The following is a 23342-nucleotide window of genomic DNA, read 5'->3' as shown; positions in this document are numbered from 1 at the left end:
CGGAATACTGGATGTTCACGGAATGCTTCTTTCTGTAACGCTCGCAATGATTGAACTTCGCTCGCAGCTGTGCCCCTACGGCATCGCCCCGGCTTGATTTGTGGAGCGTATACGTTGCAACGTTGTTCGTGTCAGAGGCGATCGCCGTCGGCTACTTGAACATTGCGGAGCGCGCTATCGCTTGGTTTGTCACTCTCCCGTGGTGAATAAAGCTTTTTTTTTTTGTTCTTCAAGATGTCTGTGGGGGCCATTTGTGATGGTTCGCATTTAGCTCCTTGAGAAATCGCCTGCGATGATGAAGACTACGACGGCGATAACGTTGTTGTTGCTGTTACCGTAATATTGAGTGAAATTATCGGATTAGCTTGGAAGATTTTAATGAAAAATACATATTCTTACCTTGTGCTACTTTCTGCTACCGCCAGCTTTAGCGGTGCCAGAGGCTGGGTTTTGTGCTGTCGGCCGCAAACCGGCAGGCAAAAAAGCGCCTTATCACTAATACGGCCACAACCGAATCAGATTTATCGCAGAATTTATTGCTCGCCGAAAAGTAAACATTTCGCACTCGCCATGCGCCGCATTAGGCCTGGTTCAGACTGTTGCCGTAACTGTCGTAATAACTTTAAAGAATTACGTCATTTCACGTCTCAGCCCACCGAACTGTGTGACACGCCGGTTTTTTTTTTTTTTTTTTTTTTACGTACGTAGATCACGATATGGCTTTTGCGTCTGCAGTCTGAACATATCCTTATCACTCCTCACTCGCGATGAAACGTTCGCAGATTGCTAGGTCACACGGCTTGCAGGTATGTTAAGTAGGTGCCTTGGTCGATCTTGCCCATCGTGCACTGTGCAGTAAGCTCCACCTCTCCGAATTGGCAAGATAGAGCACTTTGGATAACGCTTTCCACACTTTCAAGATAGAACAGCCGAAGCAACACGGCTGCAAGACGCCAACAAAACTAATGAACACTTCAGAGCTTACAATTGCAACAGTGCGCTAGCCTTTGGCCGCCAGTTCGATTCGCAAATTGCTCATAAATTTTACAAAGGCACGTGATTGCAGCAACAGTTAACTCTGTAGGTGATACTGAGCAACTCTATGCTATTCCCTTGGCGTCGACCACCACCGCGCGTCAGCTGACGCGGCAGCGATTTTCCATTTAGTATATAGTATAGAAGCGGCTCTTCCTGAACGGCGCCTGACGCAATCTAAAACATATGAAACCCCTGTTACTTACGAAAATATGGGTACAGATATTGATTTGGAGCATTTTTACTGAAAAAGTTCTCCACCCGAAAAAAACAACGCGTTATTGCTGGGGCCCGAACGAAGGTCTTACAAGAAGAGCCAAAGTCGCTACCTCAACGCCGCGTAGTTCGAACGGCGGGCTCTATCCACCAGTTGGTGTAAAGAATATGTTGAAGCAGTGTTGAAAGCGAACCAGTAGGTGGTGCTAGGCGCTTTCCCTTCTGTATAGAATACGACTTCGTGTGGTACCGGGGAGCTATTGAAAGCTCCATTTACTCGATGTATAGAATACGAACAGGAAGGACGCAACCCTGCGAACGGCACCCGCCGCCACGTTCGACCAGGCCACAACGCCAAGCATCGGGCTGATTTCACCGATTGCCTACGTAGGTTTCCACACGAAGATGACATTTTTCAACAACAACAACAACACCACCAACAACAACAAGAACAAGAACAACAACAAGAACAATAACAAGAACAAGAACAACAACAAGAAGAAGAAGAAGAAGAAGAAGAAGAAGAAGAACAACAACAACAACCCAGCGGGGAGAGGCGATGGCCCGGACACTACGAAAACTCACCCGCTCCGACCCATTGAGGAACCCTGGCCCAGCGTCAGCGTACACTCTAAAACACCTGTCACGTGGCAGATCTAATGACAATAGAGCAAATATCGTTCACGCTAAATGTCATTAATTCGGCGCTACACGAGAATACCGAATGACATTCGAGGCGAATGACATTTAGCGGTTACTGAGGTTCGGGAGTTCATTCAGCAGCCAAATGAGCTAGCCTCGACAGCAGTGGCACGTTACTACAGAAAGAAAGAAGTTCTGTAATAAAACAAAGAATACTGTTCTAAAAACTGTAAGTAAACATATTTTCCCATTCGTGTTGTTTTTCGAATAAAGAAAGACAAACAAGTACTAACAAAAAAGAAAATCTCGTCCCCCGATGCGCGCGCTACCCTAATTTGGATTTTTTGCGGACTTGTCTCAGCTTGTGATGTCTGCCGATGTTACCCAAACCGGCGATTTTCTTATCTTTATTTTTAAAGAATCATCCCTTGTCATGTTTAAACGAAAATATTACGTATGAAAACATTTCACCTGCACTTCAAATGTAATTTTGCGGTTTGGCGAGCTCACTAATCGTCACCGCTATCACTATCAAATGACATTTGTTTCGCCGTGTAGACCCACACAGCCAAACCGAATGTCAGTAACAGCTAATGTCGTTCACTTTGTATGAAATTAGATTTGCCGTGTGGCAGAAGAATAAGATATCGCAGCAGGTATAGGACTAACCGCAAGGACCCAGAATGACGAAACAGCGGGTCCGAATGTGCGAATGTAGTGAATGACGAGGCCCATCCTGCGAATCTGCATGCGCAGGGACAGCCACGCAAGGCATGCTTTTTTGATCTTGTCCCTGCGGAGATAAAAAATTCCCCGCATTTCCCCGAGGGGGAGAATGTGAAAGTGCGAATGCACGAGTTGAATTTGCGCGGTTCGGTAATGTTCGCGAAAGAGAGATCACACACACACACACAACTACAAAGAAAGAAAGATGCATTTATTCACAGACACCTATTTGTGTTGTCGTTGTACTTGATTGCTAGAGCGGATCTCAGCTTTGAAATTTTGTGTCAGTACTCCTTTAAGCGGGTGCATTAGCCCTTCTCACGCCCGATTCCTGGCCAATCCCCCACGTGGGTATGTGCCATGTCAGCGGCCAGGCTGCGCGCGCCCATCTCCCCCCGTTGCCAAGGAAGACGAGGAGATTCCTGGCCAATCCCCCACGTGGGTATGTGCCATGTCAGCGGCCAGGCTGCGCGCGCCCATCTCCACGTGCGCGGACATCGCCGGTGGACGCAGGTTCAGGGTCGCTTAAGAAGTGCATTGCACTTAAAACGTTTAAAGGCGATACTCTTTTTTGGGCTACCTACATACTAAAATTTTGGTGTGTCTGTCTGCCCGTCTGACAGTCGATTCAACCACCAGGCCAAAAGTTAATAAAATTCTGAAAATGATAATTTTGAAATTTTTGGTCTGTCTGTCTGTCTGTCTGTCTGTCTGTCTGTCTGTCTGTCTGTCTGTCTGTCTGTCTGTCTGTCTGTCTGTCTGTCTGTCTGACTGGCTGTCTGCAACTCGGTTCGACCGTCCAGCCAAAAAAAAAAGTTCAACAGATTTTTCAACAAGTATAGATAGACAAGATCGTGGCACGCTGCTGAATTCACGGGCGTGTTCACAAGGGAATATGTTCACTCTATGAAGCGCCACGAAATCGTGAAGCCTGTTTAAGGCAGGATGTCAACACGTAACCGACTGCGTTATTTTGATTAAGGAGGCACGTCAGATTGTTCTTTACGATAACGAATGATAACAGAGCAACAGGTTCAAAACTGGCCGCGTATCTGCGGCTTCACTGCGAATGTCGACAGTAGCCGACCGATTTTTCGGACCTGAAGGGGAACAACAAATAGTCCGAATAAAATAGCCGTGCGAAACATCCGCGAGTCATTACTCCTATGGGACAACTAATTCGTCTGCCGTCCCTGCCATGTAACTGTAACTCCTACGCTCTCCCCTGTCACTACTCACGATGATAGCGGTTTGTTCAAAGCAGTTCAATTTTCCCGCCTTCGCACTGCTTTGTCTTTTCTTCGAGCCCAATACAGTTATTCAACTGCTTACACATACCTCACGTTGTTTCCTTACAAGTACCCAGTGGCTTCGAACTACAACCGGGCTCTCTACATCAGATGGCTCCACCATCAGGCAACCTTTGCCAAAGATGACATCACCGTAAACCGACCCTGGTAAGGTATTCTTGTGTTTTGTCCGCATGGAGGAAAGAATACGCAGGAGAGGCCCCTAGCACCCCAATCCAATGTGAAAAGTGTGGAGGAAGTCACGTGACTTGTTTACAACTGCGGCGGCCAAATTTGGGCGAATAGAACGGACAAATTTTTAAGGCGCTTGCTATGTGGCTGCCTCGCTACGCTTGCAAAACAGCGCAGTCGCTACGACAAACGTTTTTAGATTACACCAGTTTGAAAACTCCGCCGTCGGAGGCGGCCTTAATTTGTACCCCGGCAGCAGCGGCGCTTGCGTCGTGTCGAGATTGGCGGAGCGAGCCGCTGCCGCCGCCGGCGACCTGCCGGGAAAATCCCCTTCGCTCAGTGTTGGCGAGAGCCACAGTTCGTTCTTTGCTCACTTTGTGTTTCTTCGTTGTGAAGTGAAATGAAATTTATCGCTGCTGAGATGTAGCGCGCAAAGACCGCAGTGCTGTACGACAAGAAACAATGCTCCCGTCGTCTGCGTTCGCCATCCCGCGAGCCTGTTGCTATGACGACGACAAACGCTACTTTGCCAGGCTAGCCAGGCTTAAGAGCTGAAAAATCGTCCTTTTATCTCAAAAACGAAGGCCGTTTTTCGATTGAAACTTTGGGCGAGGGTTAGAATGGGCAAATTAAAGGCGAAATAAACAGCTTAGAACATGACATCGCACCGAGGAATTAGCGACGAAGCTGTTTTCGCTTCGAAGCGGGAGGGCAGGGCGATGCCATGTTAGTCAAATCAAACCGGAGACAGCAAAGGATGATGGGATAGAGTGCTGGGCTCAGTGGGCTCAAGTCATGGCGGGACTTGGCTTCACAAATGTGACGTCAGGGCGAATTCTCCTGACCTTTTCTTTCCTCCATGTTTGTCCGTTTTGTGGCCGTTTCAGAAGTGTCTGTTCTGAGCAAGCCCTGATTGGCTAAAAGCGAACAACCGGAAGTGACGCCATGCACGGAGCTACGAGCCGCAGCTTCTCGGAGCAGACGATGTTTCCTCGCGTTGTTGTTGGTGTGCTGGCGGAAGAATAAGCACGTAAAAGATAGTTTAAAATAGGTCTGGTCGTTTAAAATGTGTTTACAAGTCAACCCAAAGCCCATCTACAACTGGAAGTACGTCACAATAAAACGGACGCAAAACGGACGTTTTCAAAATGGCCGAACACGATAATACCGCCTCTGTGCGGGCGTTTGGAATGCGTTCGTGCAACGCCGCAGGCCGACGGCCGTTCCGACGTCACGCTAAGCCACCCCGGGCTGCTACCTACCTGCAAGAGTGTTGCTTTGCTCGCGTTCACCCCCCTCCCCTTCCGCTCCGGCGCGACGTCTCCGACCCCTCGCCAGCAGCGGCACGTGCGCGGCTGTTTTCTCAGCCCAGTCGCGGCGAACGTCCGGGAAATCCAGAGACCCGGCGCGATGGGCGCCGCTTGCGTTGCGGGCGGCTGACTGCACCAACGACTGAACGACACCGAGGCCCGCGTCCACACTACTCAACCACCTCGCTGTTTGTCGTTCCGCTGGGAATGGCTTGCCGTAAACAGGAGAGCGCAAGGCGGCGCGAGCTCAGGTTCGCCCCGGCTTCGAAAGGGGAATTGCCAATTTGAGTAGGTAAGTGCTGGTTTTATTTCCTGAGCATCAACCAAGCGTTAGTTGGCTCGGTTGGCGAAAGACGCGGCGTATCCAGATCAGCGCAACCAAAGTTGCGGGCAAAATGTGTCGGAAAAACTATGCTTGGGCTTAATTTAATGAGGTCATGAGGCCTTCATATTTTGGCATGACTGCTTACAACCAGAAAACGACGCTCGCTCAAGATATCGCAACTCGTTCCGCGAAACAATTGTTTTAGATATTCTAATTTCACACGTACCAATGCAGAATGACATTGAAAATAGTGTTGTTGCACCAATTACTTTCATTGTCTTTACTTGGGTAGCGCTTGATCTTAGCAGTGTGGGTACAGCTTTGCATAAAATGACCCACAAAATAGACAAAACACTCCACGACAGGTAAAAAAAAAACCCACAATCAAAGAATGTTGTCTGTATTATTGTGTGTCATCTAATATGTCACAAATATAGACAAAAATATTGCCCCTGAAAAAATGCGTTCCCAGCCATCATTTGTCAAAATAGCGAAGCTGACTTTATATGGGGAAGGTGCAAGACATAGTTCCTTTCAGCTGGCTTTCTCCCGAAGCGTTTTAAAGTGAAGCCTACCCACCCTACTCATTAAAACAAATTGAGTTCTAGCATGTTTCGCGACGACATACATTCATCAACCCTAAACCCAGCAGCAGAAAACTCACGCTTTTTCACACCACAAGATGAAGCTTATGTGACTGCGTAGAGAGCTTTTTCTCATTTATTTATTTATTTATTTATTTATTTATTTATTTATTTATTTATTTATTTATTTATTTATTTATTTATTTGATTGAAGGGTTTAACGCGCCGACGCAATGCCAACGACTAGGCGCGCCGTAGTGGAAGGCTCCGGATTAATTTTGGCCACGTGGGGGTCTTTAACGTTTATTTATTTATTTATTTTACGAAGATTCCCGATTGCAGCAGCTTCGCGCGGAGCCGAGAGAGGAAGTTCGGCCGTCCAGCTGCAGTCTTGTTTGTTCGAAGACGAATTGAGAGTCCTGGGTATGCGTTCGTGCAATGCAACGGCAGTACGCTGCGATGAGTCGCGGAGTCTCCTGCGCTGGCCTTAACGATGATGAAAATTATTACTGGTTCCCCCTTGTTCTCCCTCTTTTGGAGGATAGGGAGGAATGTACGGCAACCCTATTGGTAGCAGCACTGCACCTAACCTTCTCAGTTAAAAAAGGGCATTGCTTATCATGAGCTTAGGTTAATCTTACTTATGTCTCGGTGGCTCCTTCATGATTTCTTGTTGTCCTTCCCCCCCTCAGCGTCCTAACCTCCTTTCACTAACTTTTACTGCTTTTGAATAACTTTTTCCATTAACCTAGGGCAACTCTGCAGCATCCGGTGGGGACATCGCCCTCATTATTGAGGACTGGTTAAGAACATCTGCACTAGGTTACAATTACATTGTTACAATTATAGTTACAATGTTCCTTGATCCTTTCGGAAGCAAACACATAATTAATCTTCTTCATCGTCATCATTTATCATTTTTTTAAGGAACCCCTTGCGGAGGTAGGGGATAACAAACATTGGTGGTGGGGTCATCGAAAACAGAAAGCAGCAACAGCTGAAAAAGACACTAAAAATAGGCTTACACAAAAACAAAGAAAAAGAAAGCAAGAAGCATGCTATTGCACGAGTAGTTAAAGACATGGGCAGGTTGTAAATTTCAGAGTTCTGAAGAGTGTTCGCTGTGAAACGATGGAGCAGTAATGCAACCATTGGACGAACAGCCATGTAAAAAGCAACAACGACCGGATAAGACACTAAAGAAATACATAAGGAAACCCGCCAGCGCTATCAAACGCAATGCACTCCCATTAGCGTTATGAGAGTCGTTCTTTCTGGTCATGACACTCGCTTCAAAATTTCGTTTGCGGACAAAGGCTACCGCGAGGGAGCGATGGCGCATTTTTGTTTGGCGGTTTTAAGGCGAAAGCAGTGTCTCATTCTGCGAAGAACCGTCATCGTCGTTGTCCGATCAACAAAGTGTCCGCGGCTGTAAAGAGGAAACAAGAAACACAAGTGTGATTCGACGGGATGTGAACCCGGGTCTTCCCAGTAGCAACCCAGTGCGCTACCAATGAGCGATCACCGCACGTTGACAGCGTAAAACAAAAGCTGTAGTCGTCGTTGTTGCTGGGGAAACGACTGCGGAAACTTCAAAAATTTGCACCCCTCCGTCTAACGACGACGATGGTTGAACGCGAAGCTTTCTCGTAATGGATTCTTCGGTTGACGAATCTCACACTGCAAGTATGCGCTACTCTGGAGGTACGCACCACTTTTCTAGAATACCCACAGCAGCTCTAGGGTGTGCACTCCGTAGGCCTGATGTTTCGGTTTGGGGTGTACGGCGCGAATCTGCAGCTGCTGCTTGGCGTTCGCTTCGACTGTGTTGAAATGGAGAATTCAAATAGACGCCGGCTTCATAACGCGAGGGACTCAGGTTCGACTCCGGCCACGGGATGGAGTTTCTTCTTTCACTTCACCCACGATCATTCATCATCATCGATTGGCGCACAACGGCGTCAGTGAGGACATTAACGCCGCGCTTGAATTGAATTATGCCGGCCGCGAGACGCTCGAGCGTGGAGGCGCGCGAGTAGGAAACGTACACACCAGCCGCGCAGAAACCAAACTCTAGGGAAGCCTTGGCGCGCGCCAGTCTGCTTGCTGACGTAATTTTCCATGATGCAAATAAAGAGACGAAGCAAGAAAAGAAGCCGGTCAAAGTAATTCGCGCCAAAAACTGAGAAATGAAAGCAAAGAAAGAGACGCAAATACAATGTTGCAGTAAAGACGTTAATAGGCATCGCCAGGCTTTCGTCTCGAAGTAACAGGAGACATAAACGCCCTAAAAAATTTTTGTTGCGAGAGCTACAATGGCCGTATCCTCGCCGTTTCGCTGTGGCCGGTGGCCGCACCACGAGCTGAACGGTTGCCTAGCAACTGCCGAAGCCGGCAGCGCTGCTCGCCGCGCCATCTGGCATGACGTCAGAGGAGGAGCCAGCGTTGCATAGTACGGTGGGATTCGTCGTCAGATATGGAAAGTGAGTAGGAGAGAGTGAAAGAAGCCAGGCTTCGTCGTCGGAACAAAACCAAGAGGAGGCAACGAGCCGAAGAGACGGAGAAAGAACGAGCCGCACGCCTCGAGAAGCGTCGTAACCGTACAGAGAACCAAACTAAACAATAACATTAATTGTAATGTTATTATGTTATTAAGGGACAACATTAAGGGACAAGAAGAGAGCGGAGTGGGTCAGGGAACAAACGCGTGTTAAAGACATATTAGTAGAAATTAAGAAGAAGAAATGGACGTGGGCAGGGCATGTAATGCGAAGGCAAGATAACCGCTGGTCATTAAGGGTAACAGAGTGGATCCCTAGAGAAGGCAAGCGTTGCATGGGACGGTAGAAAGTTAGATGGGCAGATGAGATCAAGTAGTTTGCGGGGATAGATCGGTCGCAGTTAGCACAGGGCAGGGGTAATTGGAGAATTAAGGGGAGAGAACTTTGCCCTGCAGTGGGCGTAAATAGTCTGGTGATGATGATGATGATGATGACTGCGTCCTCTGAGGGTCGGTCTCCACTGCGATGAATCTTTGAGCTTTGGTCTTGAGCGACTTCACTTCAGAAGAAATGGCTGGCCGACGACACAGTCAGGCGAGCGGTGGGCACGCACTTTTAAGCCGTAGTCTTCGAGCTATCAGCACGCACGATACATGCCACGTACCCGACACACGGGAACTGCGCAAATGCATAGGAAATGCTTGCCAGTAACTCCGACACACGCCTCAAACAGGGGATTGCATGGCTTGGTCTGTATCGACGCGATAATACGTATACAGTCGAACACGGATATATCGAACTCCAAGGGGATCGCGAATTAGTTCGATATATGAAAAATTCGATATAAAAAATATGGGCTCTGAGGCCTCACCTATTGAGGACGATCACTCACCGATCGTCGCATTCAAGAATGACAACTAATTCCGCACTCACGACGCAACAGGACGCTTTATTTCCGTGAAAAAAAAATCGCTGATCTCAGCCTGCTTCTTCGTCCAGGAAATGAAATTAAAGACTCTGGTCTCGATCTTCTAGAGGCTGCACAACTAGGAAATTCCAGCAGTACGCTGCGCCTTCGCACACCATGCACAACACGCACGTAAAAAAAGAACAGCGCGCACGTACCACAATAACTTTGAAGGTAACAATTCCAAGGCTCTCTGAACGGACTCCAACAAAGGGCTCGCGATGGTCATCTCCGAGAGAAACAGTGATCTCCGAAAGGTGCGGGACAACTCGCCAAACAGCAGCAACAGCAGCAAAATGCAAAAGAAGGAGGAGGCCGCCAGCGCCTTCGTTTCCTCTTCCCTTTCCCGAGACGACATCGGGGGAAGACAGACCCAGAGAGAGAGGAAAAAAAAACTCTTTTTCGGCAAGCCGAGGAACGTACGCAGCCGCAAAAAAAAAAAAAAAAAAAAAAGCACGTGCGCAGTCGGGGCATCCCTACCAAGGCACTGTCACATTTTCCGAGCGTTCGGGCTTCTGTGCCTAGAGAGATTTCGCATACCGGGCTCCGTCCGCTAACGCTACGGCGGCCGGTAGCGGGGCCAGACTGGGCAAGCGCAGATTTGTTCTGGTAGGGGGAATTAGTTCCGCGGGCCAGTCTTCGCCTTGCCCACGCATTCCTCAACATCCTTCTCAACCTCAATCGGGGGGTGCAGCGACCGCCGAAGAGCACCTTCCAGCTCGCGCAGCGTTCGATATACCCAATGTTGGGAAAAATACCGTTCGATATAAACGTACGAATTCCTATACTTTTACACAGAATTTTCAAGGGGATAATTTATGAGTTCGATATAGACAATAATTCGATATACCCGTGTTCGATATATCCGTGTTCGACTGTATTGGTAGTTTAGCTACTCCGCGCTATTTTTTGTGCCCTAAGGACCTGCTTTTTTAACAAGAGGTAGGAACAAAAAGGTTTACGGGCGAAGCGGTGTGCAGAACAAAAGTTACACCGTCTTCCCGTGGGGAACCGTGAGGAGGATGCGAAGCATCATGGGGGTTCCGTGTAGGTTACATTGTGTTTCCATTATGTTGTTTCGTTTATAGGAGCACGAATTAGAACGTAGTGTGAACCCCCATGTAGAGACAGAGAAATGCAGAGAAATGTAGAGACAGCGAAGAGACCGACACCCGCGTTACCTGATCGAACACCTCATGGTTCTCGTCTTTCTTTAAACATTAACATTAGAGATTAAAAATTCTTTGTGCAACAGGTTCAAGAGCTGTAACAGCTTCTTTTTTTTAGAGCGCGCCGACTTGCAAACATGTTACCAAATACATGAAAGATGACGATGCACGGTCTCTGAAAAAAATTATGGCACTTCTTTATGGTTTTAGGGGCGAAGCTCCTTAAGGCGTGGGTCTGTCCATCCTCGACGTATGTATGTAGCCACCTCTAGTTTAGTTCTTGGATTGTTTACTAGATGGCGTGGCTACCTCTAGTTTAGTTCTTGGATTGTTTACTAGATGGCGGTACTTGTATATGATGAAAAGATGCGCTTGGATTATTTACTAGATGGCGTGGCTACCTCTAGTTTAGTTCTTGGATTGTTTACTAGATGGCGGGGAGCGTTGTAATAAAATCCGTTCGCTGTTGGCGCGCGCTCGGAGTCGCCCGATGGATAAGGCTGCAGATGTGCGAGCCCGCGAGGCAGAAGCGCTCCGTGAAGCTGCGCGACGCCGCCGCCAAGATCCTGCCGTACGAGAGCGGGAGGCCGAAGCGTGTCGTCTGGCTGCGCGACGACGCCGCCAAGATCCCAGCGTTCGAGAACGAGAGGCCCAAGCGTCACGGCAACGGCGCGAGGACCCTGCCGTACGCGAAGCGGCACGGCTGCGGCGCGAAGAGGATCTCCAAAACGTCAGAGAACGGGAAGCGGCGAGAAAGCGCGCGTATCGGCAGGCAGACCCCGATGCAGTGAGAGCTCGTGAGGCGTCTGCAAAACGCACCAGGCGAGCTCAGCCCCAAGGTGCCGACGCGCGGTTTAAGCGAGACTTTCTAGACGTTACGTTCGGACACAGATGTAGTGGGCGAACTTTCACTGAAGAGTCACGGTTTTACCGATGATTTCCCCTCAGGAGCTTCGCCCACTCATCATCATTCACCCCGTGGATATGCTGTGAATTTTTTTTAGGACCCCCCTCAAACCTGTCATAGTTTATAAACAACATCTATGCACATAGATGAAGAAAACTGTGATCCATTTTAATTTACTCCCGTTATTCACTGGCCCTAACGTAACGTCTTGTGGTTACAGCACTCCCAGTAGCCATCCAGGCTCATTGTGTTTTAGCACTTGCGCGCTCCAATCCACTCATAGTAGGACTACCCCGCGGGTTTGCGGGCATACTCCACGTCAGTCGGACAGTCAGCAAGACTATGGATTGGACCAGTTTGTAGGGTGTCTTAGATTTAAGTGCTCAATTTCACAGCGTACACACTCTCACAAATACTACCAGACAAAGCGGGGCGCGAACTTCAAGCTACACGTAATCATAGTTTTTGTGGAGTACATATAAGACGTGACTGAAGTCAGCAAGTTACAAACAGATAAATGCAGTCGTGAGAGATCCGTGTTGCGCATGTGAAGGTTCACGTTCATCCACCCTAGCGGTCTTTGATGAAATAAAAGACCCAGGGACAGCATACTGATGCGTTCAGAGGCCCTGACTTCATTGCATGCGCTTCTATGACGCAAGCACCTGCCCCAGGAATGCGTCGGTATTCCGTGGCGCTTCTGCTATAGTAAAGACTTTGCTATTTCATGGGCTACCTAAACACGAAAATGTCTGTCTGTCTGTCTGTCTGTCGGTCTGTCTGTCTGTATGTCTGTCTGTCTGTCTGTCGGTCTGTCTGTCTGTCTGTCTGTCTGTCTGTCGGTCTGTCTGTCTGTCTGTCTGTCTGTCTGTCTTGAGAAGAGGTCAAAGAATGATTCAACACTACGCATATACAATGAATACTCTTACAGACTACTAAATCTGTTGCCATGTCTCATACATGCCTGTAATGTGTACAGGCATGTGCACATTATTGGGCGCAAATCAAACCTCTTGCTTATTTCAGGGAAAGACATAATCACATGACGTGTAGCACCATCATTGGTATAATTGAGAGTACACATTAATTTGATACTGAGGACAGTGAAGGAAAAAGAAACTACGCGTTAAAAAAATTACACCATCTTCCCGTGGGGGAACCATGAGGAGGATGCGAAGCGTCATGGGGGTTCCGTGTAGGTTCCATTGGGCTGCCGTTATTTTTGTTTCATTTATCGGAGCACGAATGGGAACGTAGTGTGAAACCTCATGAAGAGACAGAGAAATGTAGAGAAATGTAGAGACAGCGAAGAGACCGACACCCGCGTTAGGTTGGTTGGTTGGTTGCCTCCCACCATGGCACATACCCACGCGGGGGATTGGCCAAGAAGTTTTGTGCCTAATGAGGATGTGACCGATATTTTTTTAGATTCCAAAATTTAGAAAAGGAAATACCCAACAGAATTTTTACCTGATCGAACACCTCCTGGTTCTCGTCTTTCTTTATTGCGCGCTCACGCTCCTACCCCGCTGCCCGCCCTCTTCGTCATCTTCTCTGGTTGAGCTGCAAGGCGCGTGGCGCTTCCCGCCACAGCTTTACCGCGGGGAATTTAACATTTTCCCCTAAAGTTTTCAGTTCGTCGGTTCCGTTGACGTTCAGCTTCACGCGCCTTCGTTGTATCAGCAGATTCTTGACGTAGTTTGAATGAGTGAAGGACATAAGACGCGTTCGTAGCACGTGCTCCCGTCTCGGTTTGTAGCGCAGTGGGAAGAGCGCCACGTACCTCCCGTTGCGGACAGAGAGTCGTGGGATCGAAACCGGGCGCCGCCTAACTATTTCTTTTTATAGTGGACCGCGCTGACGCCAGGCCAAACGCTGACGGGGCTGATGAGACGCGCATGGGCAGTAGAGTGTGGACGGCGGACGACAACGACAGCAAGGGAGGGAGGGACACAGCACCGAGCATGAGATTCTTCGCATCTAAAGAATTGCGGGAATGAAAGTGAGTTGGTGGGTTAAGACGACATATCACCTCCACTAACGTAAAACCTGGGGAGGGGCGAAGCATGCAGGGTATAAGTAGAGTATTCTAGTTCACTCTAGTATAAGTGTATTCCTGGCGCCTTGGCGTTTTTACCCACGGAGATGAAACCGTTCGGGGGTAGAGGTATACAGCATGGCTGTAAAAGACTCGTGTCTTTGAAGCACGAAGCTCTCTAGCGCGAAGCGTTAGGAAACCAGTGTCCCGATGTGTTCTTTTTGTACGCAGTTCTACCCACAGAGATGAAATGTTCTAGCGCGTTGCATTGTAAAACGGGTGTCCCGGTCTTTTAGTACCGTGACTACAGAAGACGACAGCAGGAGACGCCGGCAACTCGAGCCCTTAAGGGGCAGCCCCCTAAAAGGACCGGAAAGAGCGCCATAGTGTCCTTTATTACAAATCCTACCGGTAATAGAAGAAGCTATAGGAGAGCAAAATACTTTCTTCTTAAAAAAAACGATAAGAGCAAAATAGTAGTTGCACATTGACGAACCAATCATGTGGACATTCAAACTTCCTTACGATTAAATGTACAGAGGTACTCGGATCCACGGCAAAACAGGGTATTCATTAAACTCCCAGTACGGCAGTGTGATCGCAGGGGAAACCTCCGACCCACCCCACCCCACGTCCACATCCACGCTACCCTGAGAAAGCACTGGGACACACTCTCCATAACGCGATGTTGGCACTTTGGGGTTTTGTTTAGACAAACTCTTCATTGCAGCATGAAGCGGAGGAACCAGGGCGCCCTGCGCGTGTCCCGGGCCTATCGCAGATATCATTTCAATGGATTACCCGCCGCGGTGGCTCAGTGGCTAAGGCATTGTGCCGCTGAGCACGAGGACGCGGGGTCGATTCCCGGCTGCTGCGGCCGCTTTTCTGATGGAAGTGAAAAGTGAAAATGCTTGTGTGTACGAGATTTCGGCGCACGTTAAAGATCCCCTGCAGGTGGTCAAATTAATCCGGAGCCCTGCACTACGGCGCACCTAATCGCTTCCGTTGCGTCGGCGCGTTAAACCTTACAATCAATCAATCAATCAATCAATCAATCAATCAATCAATCAATCAATCAATCAATCAATTTCCATGGATTCCTGCACACCATATCACCCATGGGGAAGTATGTTCTTGTAATGTCACTAATGCTAGACAGGTGTTATTGTACAGCTAACTCATATGGGCAAACTTCGTCAGAAGGCGGATGTCCTTTCCCCGAAATTAGTAAACAGTGATTCTTTACGGCGCTTCGGATTATTGAAAAGCGATAAAATATTCCTGTCCCGTACGACTGAGTCGATATGCGACCGCATTACATAGTTCATCCATTTCAGTGGACATCACACCCTAACTAAAGCACGGCGACGTGCACTCCGCATGCCTAAAGGGGGACTCACCTGATCGCATTTCTGTGAGACTTACTAATTAATTACCCACGGGCTTAAAAAGCATCTTGTACCTACGCGAAAAGGTTTAGAAATTCATTGAAACGTTCGTAACGTCGTAGTTTGCTTTTTAGAAATATCCCACTTTTTTGATGAATCAGAAATGAAAAGGAATCACAATTTGGTTCACCTTGTTCTCACTAGATGGCGCCGGCTGTCTAGCAAGTGAGAGTTTTGTGTACTTATTTCAATACAAGAGTCACATATTCCTAAAATAAGCAAACTTGGCCGTTGTGAACGTCTGAATTCATTTGTAAAACGTTTCGTATTGGGGCACGATGTTTTTCAAGCCCGTGGGTGATGAAGAAGTAAGCCCGATAGGAATGTTAACACGTCAGTCGTCTTCAAAACCCCTACCCTTACATGACTCAACTCTACGCCATGTCACCTGCAGGGTAGTCCACCTTGTACACCTTCTGTGAAGCCCCAGTACAACTGCCACGTAGTCTGGGAGTCTCAATCTAACCCGAATGTCAGAGCAATTGGAGAGGGTACTGGCGAGCGCCTATGTGGATTCCCGGTTTCGTCCGGTCAAGTGCACTGGCGAGGAGGCCAGCTCCAGTGGTGTACCGCAATACGGATGTCACCCACTTGGCTCTGTTGAGCCAGTAAAGTGTTTCCTCTCTCTTTCATTTCAAACACAAGTGCTATATCACTCTCGTATGCCTAGGTCCACCCATATTTTAACACGAAATTGTGTTATTCCGGGATTCACGAAGATTTCACTTACGTCATATCCGTGACGGAAGTTACGCCAGTACAACAAAGCAAGTGGCTTGTAAAGGGTGCACCCCTGCATATAGGTCGCTTCCTTGCATATAGGGAAGCGACCTTTAGTACTAAAACGTGCGTTATACTTCGGGTTGTGCGGTTTCGAATTTTATATTTTAGCACGAAAGTGTTTTATGCCGGGATACACCAAGATTTAACTGTCGTCATATCCGTCACGGAAATGACGCCAGTACACCTTTGCCGAAGCGACCCGCCAGCAGGACGTCACTCGCCAAACACACCCACAAGACAGCCGCCGACACGAAAATCATGCTCAGCTGCAGATTTCGCTGCACATTTCACTTTCGTGTTTTGCCGATTCCCATGACAGAGGAATCAACCACAGTTTTTTTTTTTTTTTTGCAGCTTCGTGCAGCAACCGCAGCTGGTTCCGCTCGCGATGGCACAGAGTCGGTCCATCAAGGTGGTCCTGGTAGGCGACCGCAGGGTGGGGAAGACCTGCCTGCTGTACGCCTTCACCTCGAAAATCTTCCTCAATAACTACAGGCCGGTTGTGTAAGTTGATACGTATTTTTCCCGCAGTGAAGGGCAGAATAGTGTTCCCAGTTTTTCTTTTTCAATAGAAATTCAGAGAGAATAAAACACTCTAGGAAGCCCCAGTAAAACTGGGGAGGGACCTCTTACAATAAGCACGTAGAAAAATAATACCTAATGCGGTTAACGGCTGTATCAATACCACAATACATACAAAATATTTACACAAAACGACAGAAATAACACAACGATAAGGTATTACACAAACGGAAGATTCGGGGAATAATCCCGCCGCGGTGGCTCAGTGACTAAGGCGTTGCGCTGCTGAGCACGAGGACGCGGGTTCGATTGCAGGCCTCAGCGGCCGCTTTTTTGATGGAGGCGAAAAGCAAAAACGCCCATGTGTGCGACATTCGGCGCACGTTAAAGATAACCTGCGGGTGGCCAAAATTAATCCGGAGCCCTCCACTACTGCGCGCCTCGTCGCCTGCGTTGCGTCGGCGCGTTAAACCCTACCATCAATCAATCAAATCAGATTCGTGCAATAATAATCAACACGTAGAAGCGGAAAGCAAGCAATCACTTTTCTAACATGCGGTGACGAAGTTTTCTGTTAAATTTACGAATTCAAAGGGGTGATTTTGATTTATTGGGCGGGGATAGTGAATTCCTTAACGATATTTCCATAATGTGCGCAGTGATTTTGCCGTAGTTGTAGTCCTCGTTTCCGTTAGCAGGTAGTTATATAGTGTGAAAGTCGAGTTCCAGTGAAATGTGGGGTTTGGTCTTTCGTCATTACCAATACAGATAATTCTCATTAAAAGTCTATACGTAAAGACAGCAAGAGAATATTCATTTAAATCTACAACTCAAAAATATATACGGAGTAATGGCAACTCACGAGTTCAAAAATGGCCGTAGGTGGTAATTCTCAAAGCTTGGCTTTCTGTGGGCTCGAATGGTACCAAATGAGTAACATACATAGGCACCCGGGGCTGGGGCCCAGGCCTCCTCCGGTGTTTCCCGGAAGGGCGGGGGGGGGGGGGGGGGTAAAAGTGAGCGGGAGACCCCCCCCCCCCCCCCCCCCCTGGGCGACGCCGATCCCTGCCAGCCGTACACCGCAAAGTGCCATTACCATTGTCATAACCAGTTGAGGTTTCTTTTGAGTTGCGTTTTACTTTTCAGTTCCAATTTTATTGTGGCTGAAAGCTTACTGCATCATGGTTGGCACAGAAGTGCATGGCTTACTTTCATGCTTTCCACTTATTCCTTGAAATTCTTTCATATGAGGACAGATGCACTAGAAGCACCAGGGGCGGTTGCGCCATCCGTACTTTTTATTTCATTTTTAACTTCTGACTATCAACGCCATATGCACAAAAATACATTTAAACATACCCCAAAGGTGTATATTATACAAATATTTAGCGCAGAAGACGAGAGACACAGACAAGTAGACACACACGGCGCTACTTGTCTGTGTCTCTCGTCTTCTGCGCTACATATTTGTAAGTTATGAACCAACAAGCCCAAATTTCCACGCTACTGGTGTATATTATATTTTTAAAGAAAAGGACGTAGCCTACTAAGCATCATTTTCGAATTTTAGGGGTAGCCTTTTCTGAGGCAATGAATGTGTTGCGCTATGTTCAGATACAGCAAATTTAAATTGCTTTGCGTGCGTTTTTGACAGTGAAGAAATGCTGCAGTCTTCAGGGACCCATTCGTAAGAGTTTTTAACCAGCGATTTCAGTGTTGCCATTTTTTTAGTAAGCAATCCTGACGACTCACGAAAAAAGAAGCTCTTAATAATAATTTACATTTCTTAGAGATGATGTCATCGCAAGTTGCATGCAGAGGTCATAAATATATATGATTTATTCCGTACTCAAAATGAGGCCAAGCCGCATTCACTCAAAATTAGATTCAGATTCTGATTATGTAGTTTAATGCGCCGAATTCTCGAGACATACCGCGTATGTATGTATGTATGTATGTATGTATGTATGTATGTATGTATGTATGTATGTATGTATGTATGTATGTATGTGTATATATATATATATATATATATATATAGTAAAAAAATGGGTGCAGCTTCTAACAAAACTGTTTATTGGTCGACGTTTCGGCATCCGACCGAAACGTCGACCAATAAACAGTTTTGTTAGAAGCTATACCCATTTTTTACTATTTGTCACGGCAACCTAAGACAACCCTTCTCGTAATCTATACATATATATATATATATATATATATATATATATATATATATATATATATATATATATATATATATATATATATATATATATATATATATATATAGTGTGTGAGTGTGTGTGTGTGCGTGCGTGTATGTGCATTTCTATGGTAACATAGTGCTTCCACTACCCGTGCTACGGGAAAATCTTCGCCTTGGAAGGAATTTATGCGAAAACGACGTTTTTGGCTTCCCAGCAGCGAGTGGAATGCGCGCCGCTGCCAGTGACTTACAGGGGCCCTGAAAGGCGCTTTGAGCACACTAAATGAACTAGCGCGATCGTTAGGTTGGGTGTTCGACGTCGTCTGCGCTAAGTCTAACATTTTTACGTGCAGCCGAAAGCTCATACTTTCGTTGCGAAGTTTGTTGTGCTGTTGCCACCCCTTCCTGCATGTTTTTGGGGTGCTGCAATCTCCTTCTGTGTACGTCATCGTCTCCAATGCGCCTCGTCTGCTCAGCGTCGACGGGTCGCGGTGTCGCCTTCGGTTTTTGCGCTTCCTGCAGCACGATTAACGCTATCGTGTTCGTTCATATTTATCTTTTTTACACAATTACCACCCTTATCGTTCAGGCGCGTTGGCTAGGCCGACATGACGATGGCACGACGGCGGCAACGCCGACTTTCGTGTTGGCAAGCGCCTTGTTACACGACGCCGACGTCGACACGAACACGTCGGCCGATCGAAAGTCCGCTTTGTGTGACTGGCTCGTCGACCGAAGACGCCAACGACGACCGATCGGCCGCACCGGGAATCCATCGTGATGCGGCTCTGTTCTGTTAGTTCCTTGAGTGTCATAAACATAGTAAGTTCCATAAAGTTCATACAGCTCAACACATGCGATGCGTATTCCGGCTTACGACGCTCCGTCCGTAACCTTGGCGACAATGCGTTTCCCGGAGTTGCAAACTGCATTTTGTGTGCGTCCAGAAACGCTTGTAGAAAACGTAAATTCAGTTGATAGGACAAGGGGACTTACGGAAGGTTTATTACGTAATAAGATATCAATATCGATCACAGTTTTTAGCGTAAAGCGTAATATAAAAGAACGGCGAGCACAATTCCCGCAGGGCGTAATCGCAGTTGCAGCTGGAACAGTGCTGTTGCCGGTGGTCAAGGTGGGGGCTTTATGCAGCTTTACTGCGCAACTGTTATTCAATAAATGTTCAGTTAAACAGCGAGAAATCCTTGAAATCATGTACGAAACATTGATGTGACACAAAGGTTGGGTCTCAGTGTAGAATGCAGGTTATTTGAGCGCCATCTCCGGTTATTTTGTGGCGCGACTAATGCCTCGCGCCCCCCTCAATCAAAGCCGCTGGTTCAAATCCAGCAGGGTGTTGCTTTTTCGTTTCGTTTCGTTTCGTTTTCGTTTTTCGTTTCCATTTGTCGTTTCATTTTAAGTGGCATAATGCGTATGGGAATCTTATTCGCGAATACAAAACAAGACTTTTTGGTTGAAGCGTGGAACGACCATATCAAACGTCCATGCATCGTTTAAGTGATACGTACGATTCGGTCAATTTTAAACTCGTGCGGTGTATACATAAAAATGCAATTTTACTTTCAGAGTGCGAAATAATGATGTGGGTATTTTGTAAAATTGATATGTCTTTACATAACGTCAAGATAGGTTCCTCCCTTCCACTTAAACAAGACACAAGGTAGGCTTGGGGGACCCTCCATGTATCGCATCTGGCAGCCCTGAGCACATGAAAAACGAACCAACAGCCTTCATAGCGATAAAAAGGGCTCCAGGCCGTCAATAGAGAAAGCGAGTGTGGAATAATTGTTTTGTGTAATCATTTGCACAGTCGAACAAAGAGGCAGGCGCGCACGGCCCCACAACTCCCGCTACTTCACCGAGACCGCTCGTAATATCTGTTATGGTGTACTTGTCTAGCAGTTGATAAACACAGATTAGCGTAGGAGTTTGCCGGAAAGTCACTGGGGAGGGGGGGGGGGATGAAATGCAAGACGCACTTTAAAAATAGTGCCTGTACCGTGCCGTGCAACCTTTCCGTTGCTTTTTGTTAGGGTTGTAAATGTTTAGAGCTGATCGGAATAACGGAATGGAATACTACAACTGCCTATGCTTGCGCGTGCATGGCGTCACCACCACACAACCAAGCTCGACACTGGCGCGAACGAGCGGCCAATTAATAAGCAATTTATAAACCGACGTCGGTTCGTAAACCATGTGCGTGCTCACCCTAACAATCGCTTCGACATTTTAGACTCCCATGTCCCGCCCCATTCCTTCCGTCAGCTTTTCCATCCGTGAGCGGTATGCAGGATTCACAAGCAAGATGATAAAAAAACTGTTGCCGTATTCCTGCAACAGGAACTGGGCTGGTTAGATAAAATGTCGTTTCAAATCGCGCGCCATCAGCCGAAAAGGGTTCGCACAACATCCGACAGATGTCGACGAGTGTACTGGCCAGTAGGAATACGCAGCGAAACATCCCCCTCGCGAGGGGCACGATCAAATGCAGAGCATTTCCGGGGGCGCACGACGTTAAGTAGTTTGCGTTACGTTAATGTTGTTGCACTTGTGGCAACTGCGAGAGCGCACTCGTCAGCAGTAATTTGAATGAGTCAACGATATAAGGCGCGTCCGTAGCGTCCCATTCGGTGTCGGCTTTGTGGCGCAGTGGGTAGAGCACCATGAACATTGCGTTCCGCCCGCAGGGTCGACAGATCGAAACCTGGCCCCGGATGGTGTTTTTTTTATATAGTAGGGAGGGGTGTGGTGCGGACTACGGACGTCAACGCGGGTGACATCGTGAGTTACTGAAATGCTCTGCATTTAAAATGGCCCAAACGGAACGCAGAAAGGATAGGCCCCGCACCAGAGCGAGGCTGCGGAGCAGAATATCGCAGTAGCAGACGACGCCGCAAACGGATGTTCTTGCAGACGTCACCGAAAAGCGAGGCATCATGGGAAGCCACGCCCGCGTGGTGCAAGGAGGTGGACGAAACGAGGGTGAATCGCGGCGCGGGCGAAAAGGCGATGTTTTGATTGGCAATAACTGCACTAATACTCATAGCTTAAACAAAATTCTTGAAGGAGGTGATTACAAGGAAATTCGCTTACCGGAAAATGCGAACACCCATGTATCGGCAAAAGCTCTTTCAGGGCCCCTTTAAAAGCCAAAATGGCTGAAGCCAGTGTTGCGCGTGAAACTGCTCGGACGGGCAATCAGGCTGCAAACGGGGCTGGAATCGCTGCATGTGCGCTGTAGTGTACTAAGCTGTCCGCATTATTGTGTACACGAAGGATAAATTTAAACTTCAAATTGTGCATTGTAATCCAGCTATGTGGAGGGGTTAAATACGAAAGCAAACGAATTTTGTTCGTTGGCCGCCGTTTATTTATTTATTTATTTATTTATTTGTTTGTTTGTTTGTTTGTTTGTTTGTTTGTTTGTTTGTTTGTTTGTTTGTTTGTTTGTTTATTTATTTATTTATTTATTTACATCTATCGCCAATCCCTCAAGGAATTTTTGGAATCTTTGGATGGTAGGAGGAACGCATATTTGCATCCTGCACCTTCCTGCCTAACGCGTGGCTAAAATCGCGCTCTTGAGGCTCACGTACTTCAGCGACTGGTATCCGTCAACGTCGATGTCCGGTTGCAGTCTCCGGGGGAACGAAACGTGCTCCTTGGTGGTGGACGGCGTCACGGCAAACCTGAGGCTGTTGGTCTCGGCTAGCCAAGAGTACCACCACGAGAATCTCCGGCTGTTATCCTACCGCGAGGTCAGTATATGCACTCGAGGGCTGCTGGCAATGACTTAGGGGTGCTGGCATTAGCCGTTGCTTTGTTTATATGAATGCGTGCAAGAGGTGCACGTATCCACTCATTGGAGTTTTCACAGTCAGTGATATGCTGCTTCATCCCCCTGCGCCTTCTTGGTTTGGCTTCGAACACTATTGGCGGTGAGCGCAAACACAGGCGGCGCTGCGAAGCGCGCCTCCGTGACGTCAGCTTAGGGATTCTCGCATATGTCGTCTGCTTCACTCAGGATCGCTCTCCCTGCTGTTCTTTGCGCTCGGTCAACGTCTGATGCTTGTCCGCACCAGAATTGGCGTGTGGGTAACTTTTTATCACAATAATAGGCTCAAAATCGTATACACTAGCTCATGGTGTCAATTAAAGTATAGTTTTGGATACCGCTACGGGAGAAACATTGCCGGCGCCACCCCATTCCTTGCGAAGCCGGTCCTGTGCGGAGCGCGAAGAGTCGGAGCTAGGCGTCAGCTTCTCATGTAAGCATTCGAACAAAAGGAACAGTCAGCTGCTAATAACCGACAAAAACGAAAATGGAAGACCAAAACAAATTCTAGGCCTTCAGGGCTGGCGGCTTTGGCAGAAGGCATCACGATTCCCGGTAATCATATGTAAGGTAAAACAGTTTTTGCAACCTTGCCGAACGCTCGAACGCGTTTCGTCACACCACTT

At 47.7% G+C, this 23342-nt stretch overlaps 2 protein-coding genes across 2 annotated transcripts in view; both read left to right on the top strand.

The window, feature by feature from the left end:
• The window catches only part of LOC144149969 (uncharacterized), a 107788-nt gene that overhangs the window by 29889 nt on the left and 54557 nt on the right, over positions 1-23342 (top strand). The window lies entirely within an intron of this gene.
• The window catches only part of LOC144149092 (rho-related GTP-binding protein RhoG-like), a 54031-nt gene continuing 36173 nt past the window's right edge, over positions 5485-23342 (top strand). Inside the window, exons 1-3 of the mRNA XM_077680626.1 lie at positions 5485-5702; positions 16487-16636; positions 22519-22639. Coding sequence (XP_077536752.1) covers positions 16521-16636; positions 22519-22639 — 237 coding nt within the window. The 5' untranslated portion in view covers positions 5485-5702; positions 16487-16520. The remainder of the gene's footprint in view (positions 5703-16486; positions 16637-22518; positions 22640-23342) is intronic.

The sequence above is a fragment of the Haemaphysalis longicornis genome, unplaced genomic scaffold (assembly GCF_048455015.1).
Source record: "Haemaphysalis longicornis isolate Haplotype H1 unplaced genomic scaffold, Haemaphysalis longicornis Haplotype H1 scaffold_8, whole genome shotgun sequence".
NCBI lineage: Eukaryota > Metazoa > Arthropoda > Arachnida > Ixodida > Ixodidae > Haemaphysalis > Haemaphysalis longicornis.
This window is presented reverse-complemented; position numbering and strand designations above follow the sequence as displayed.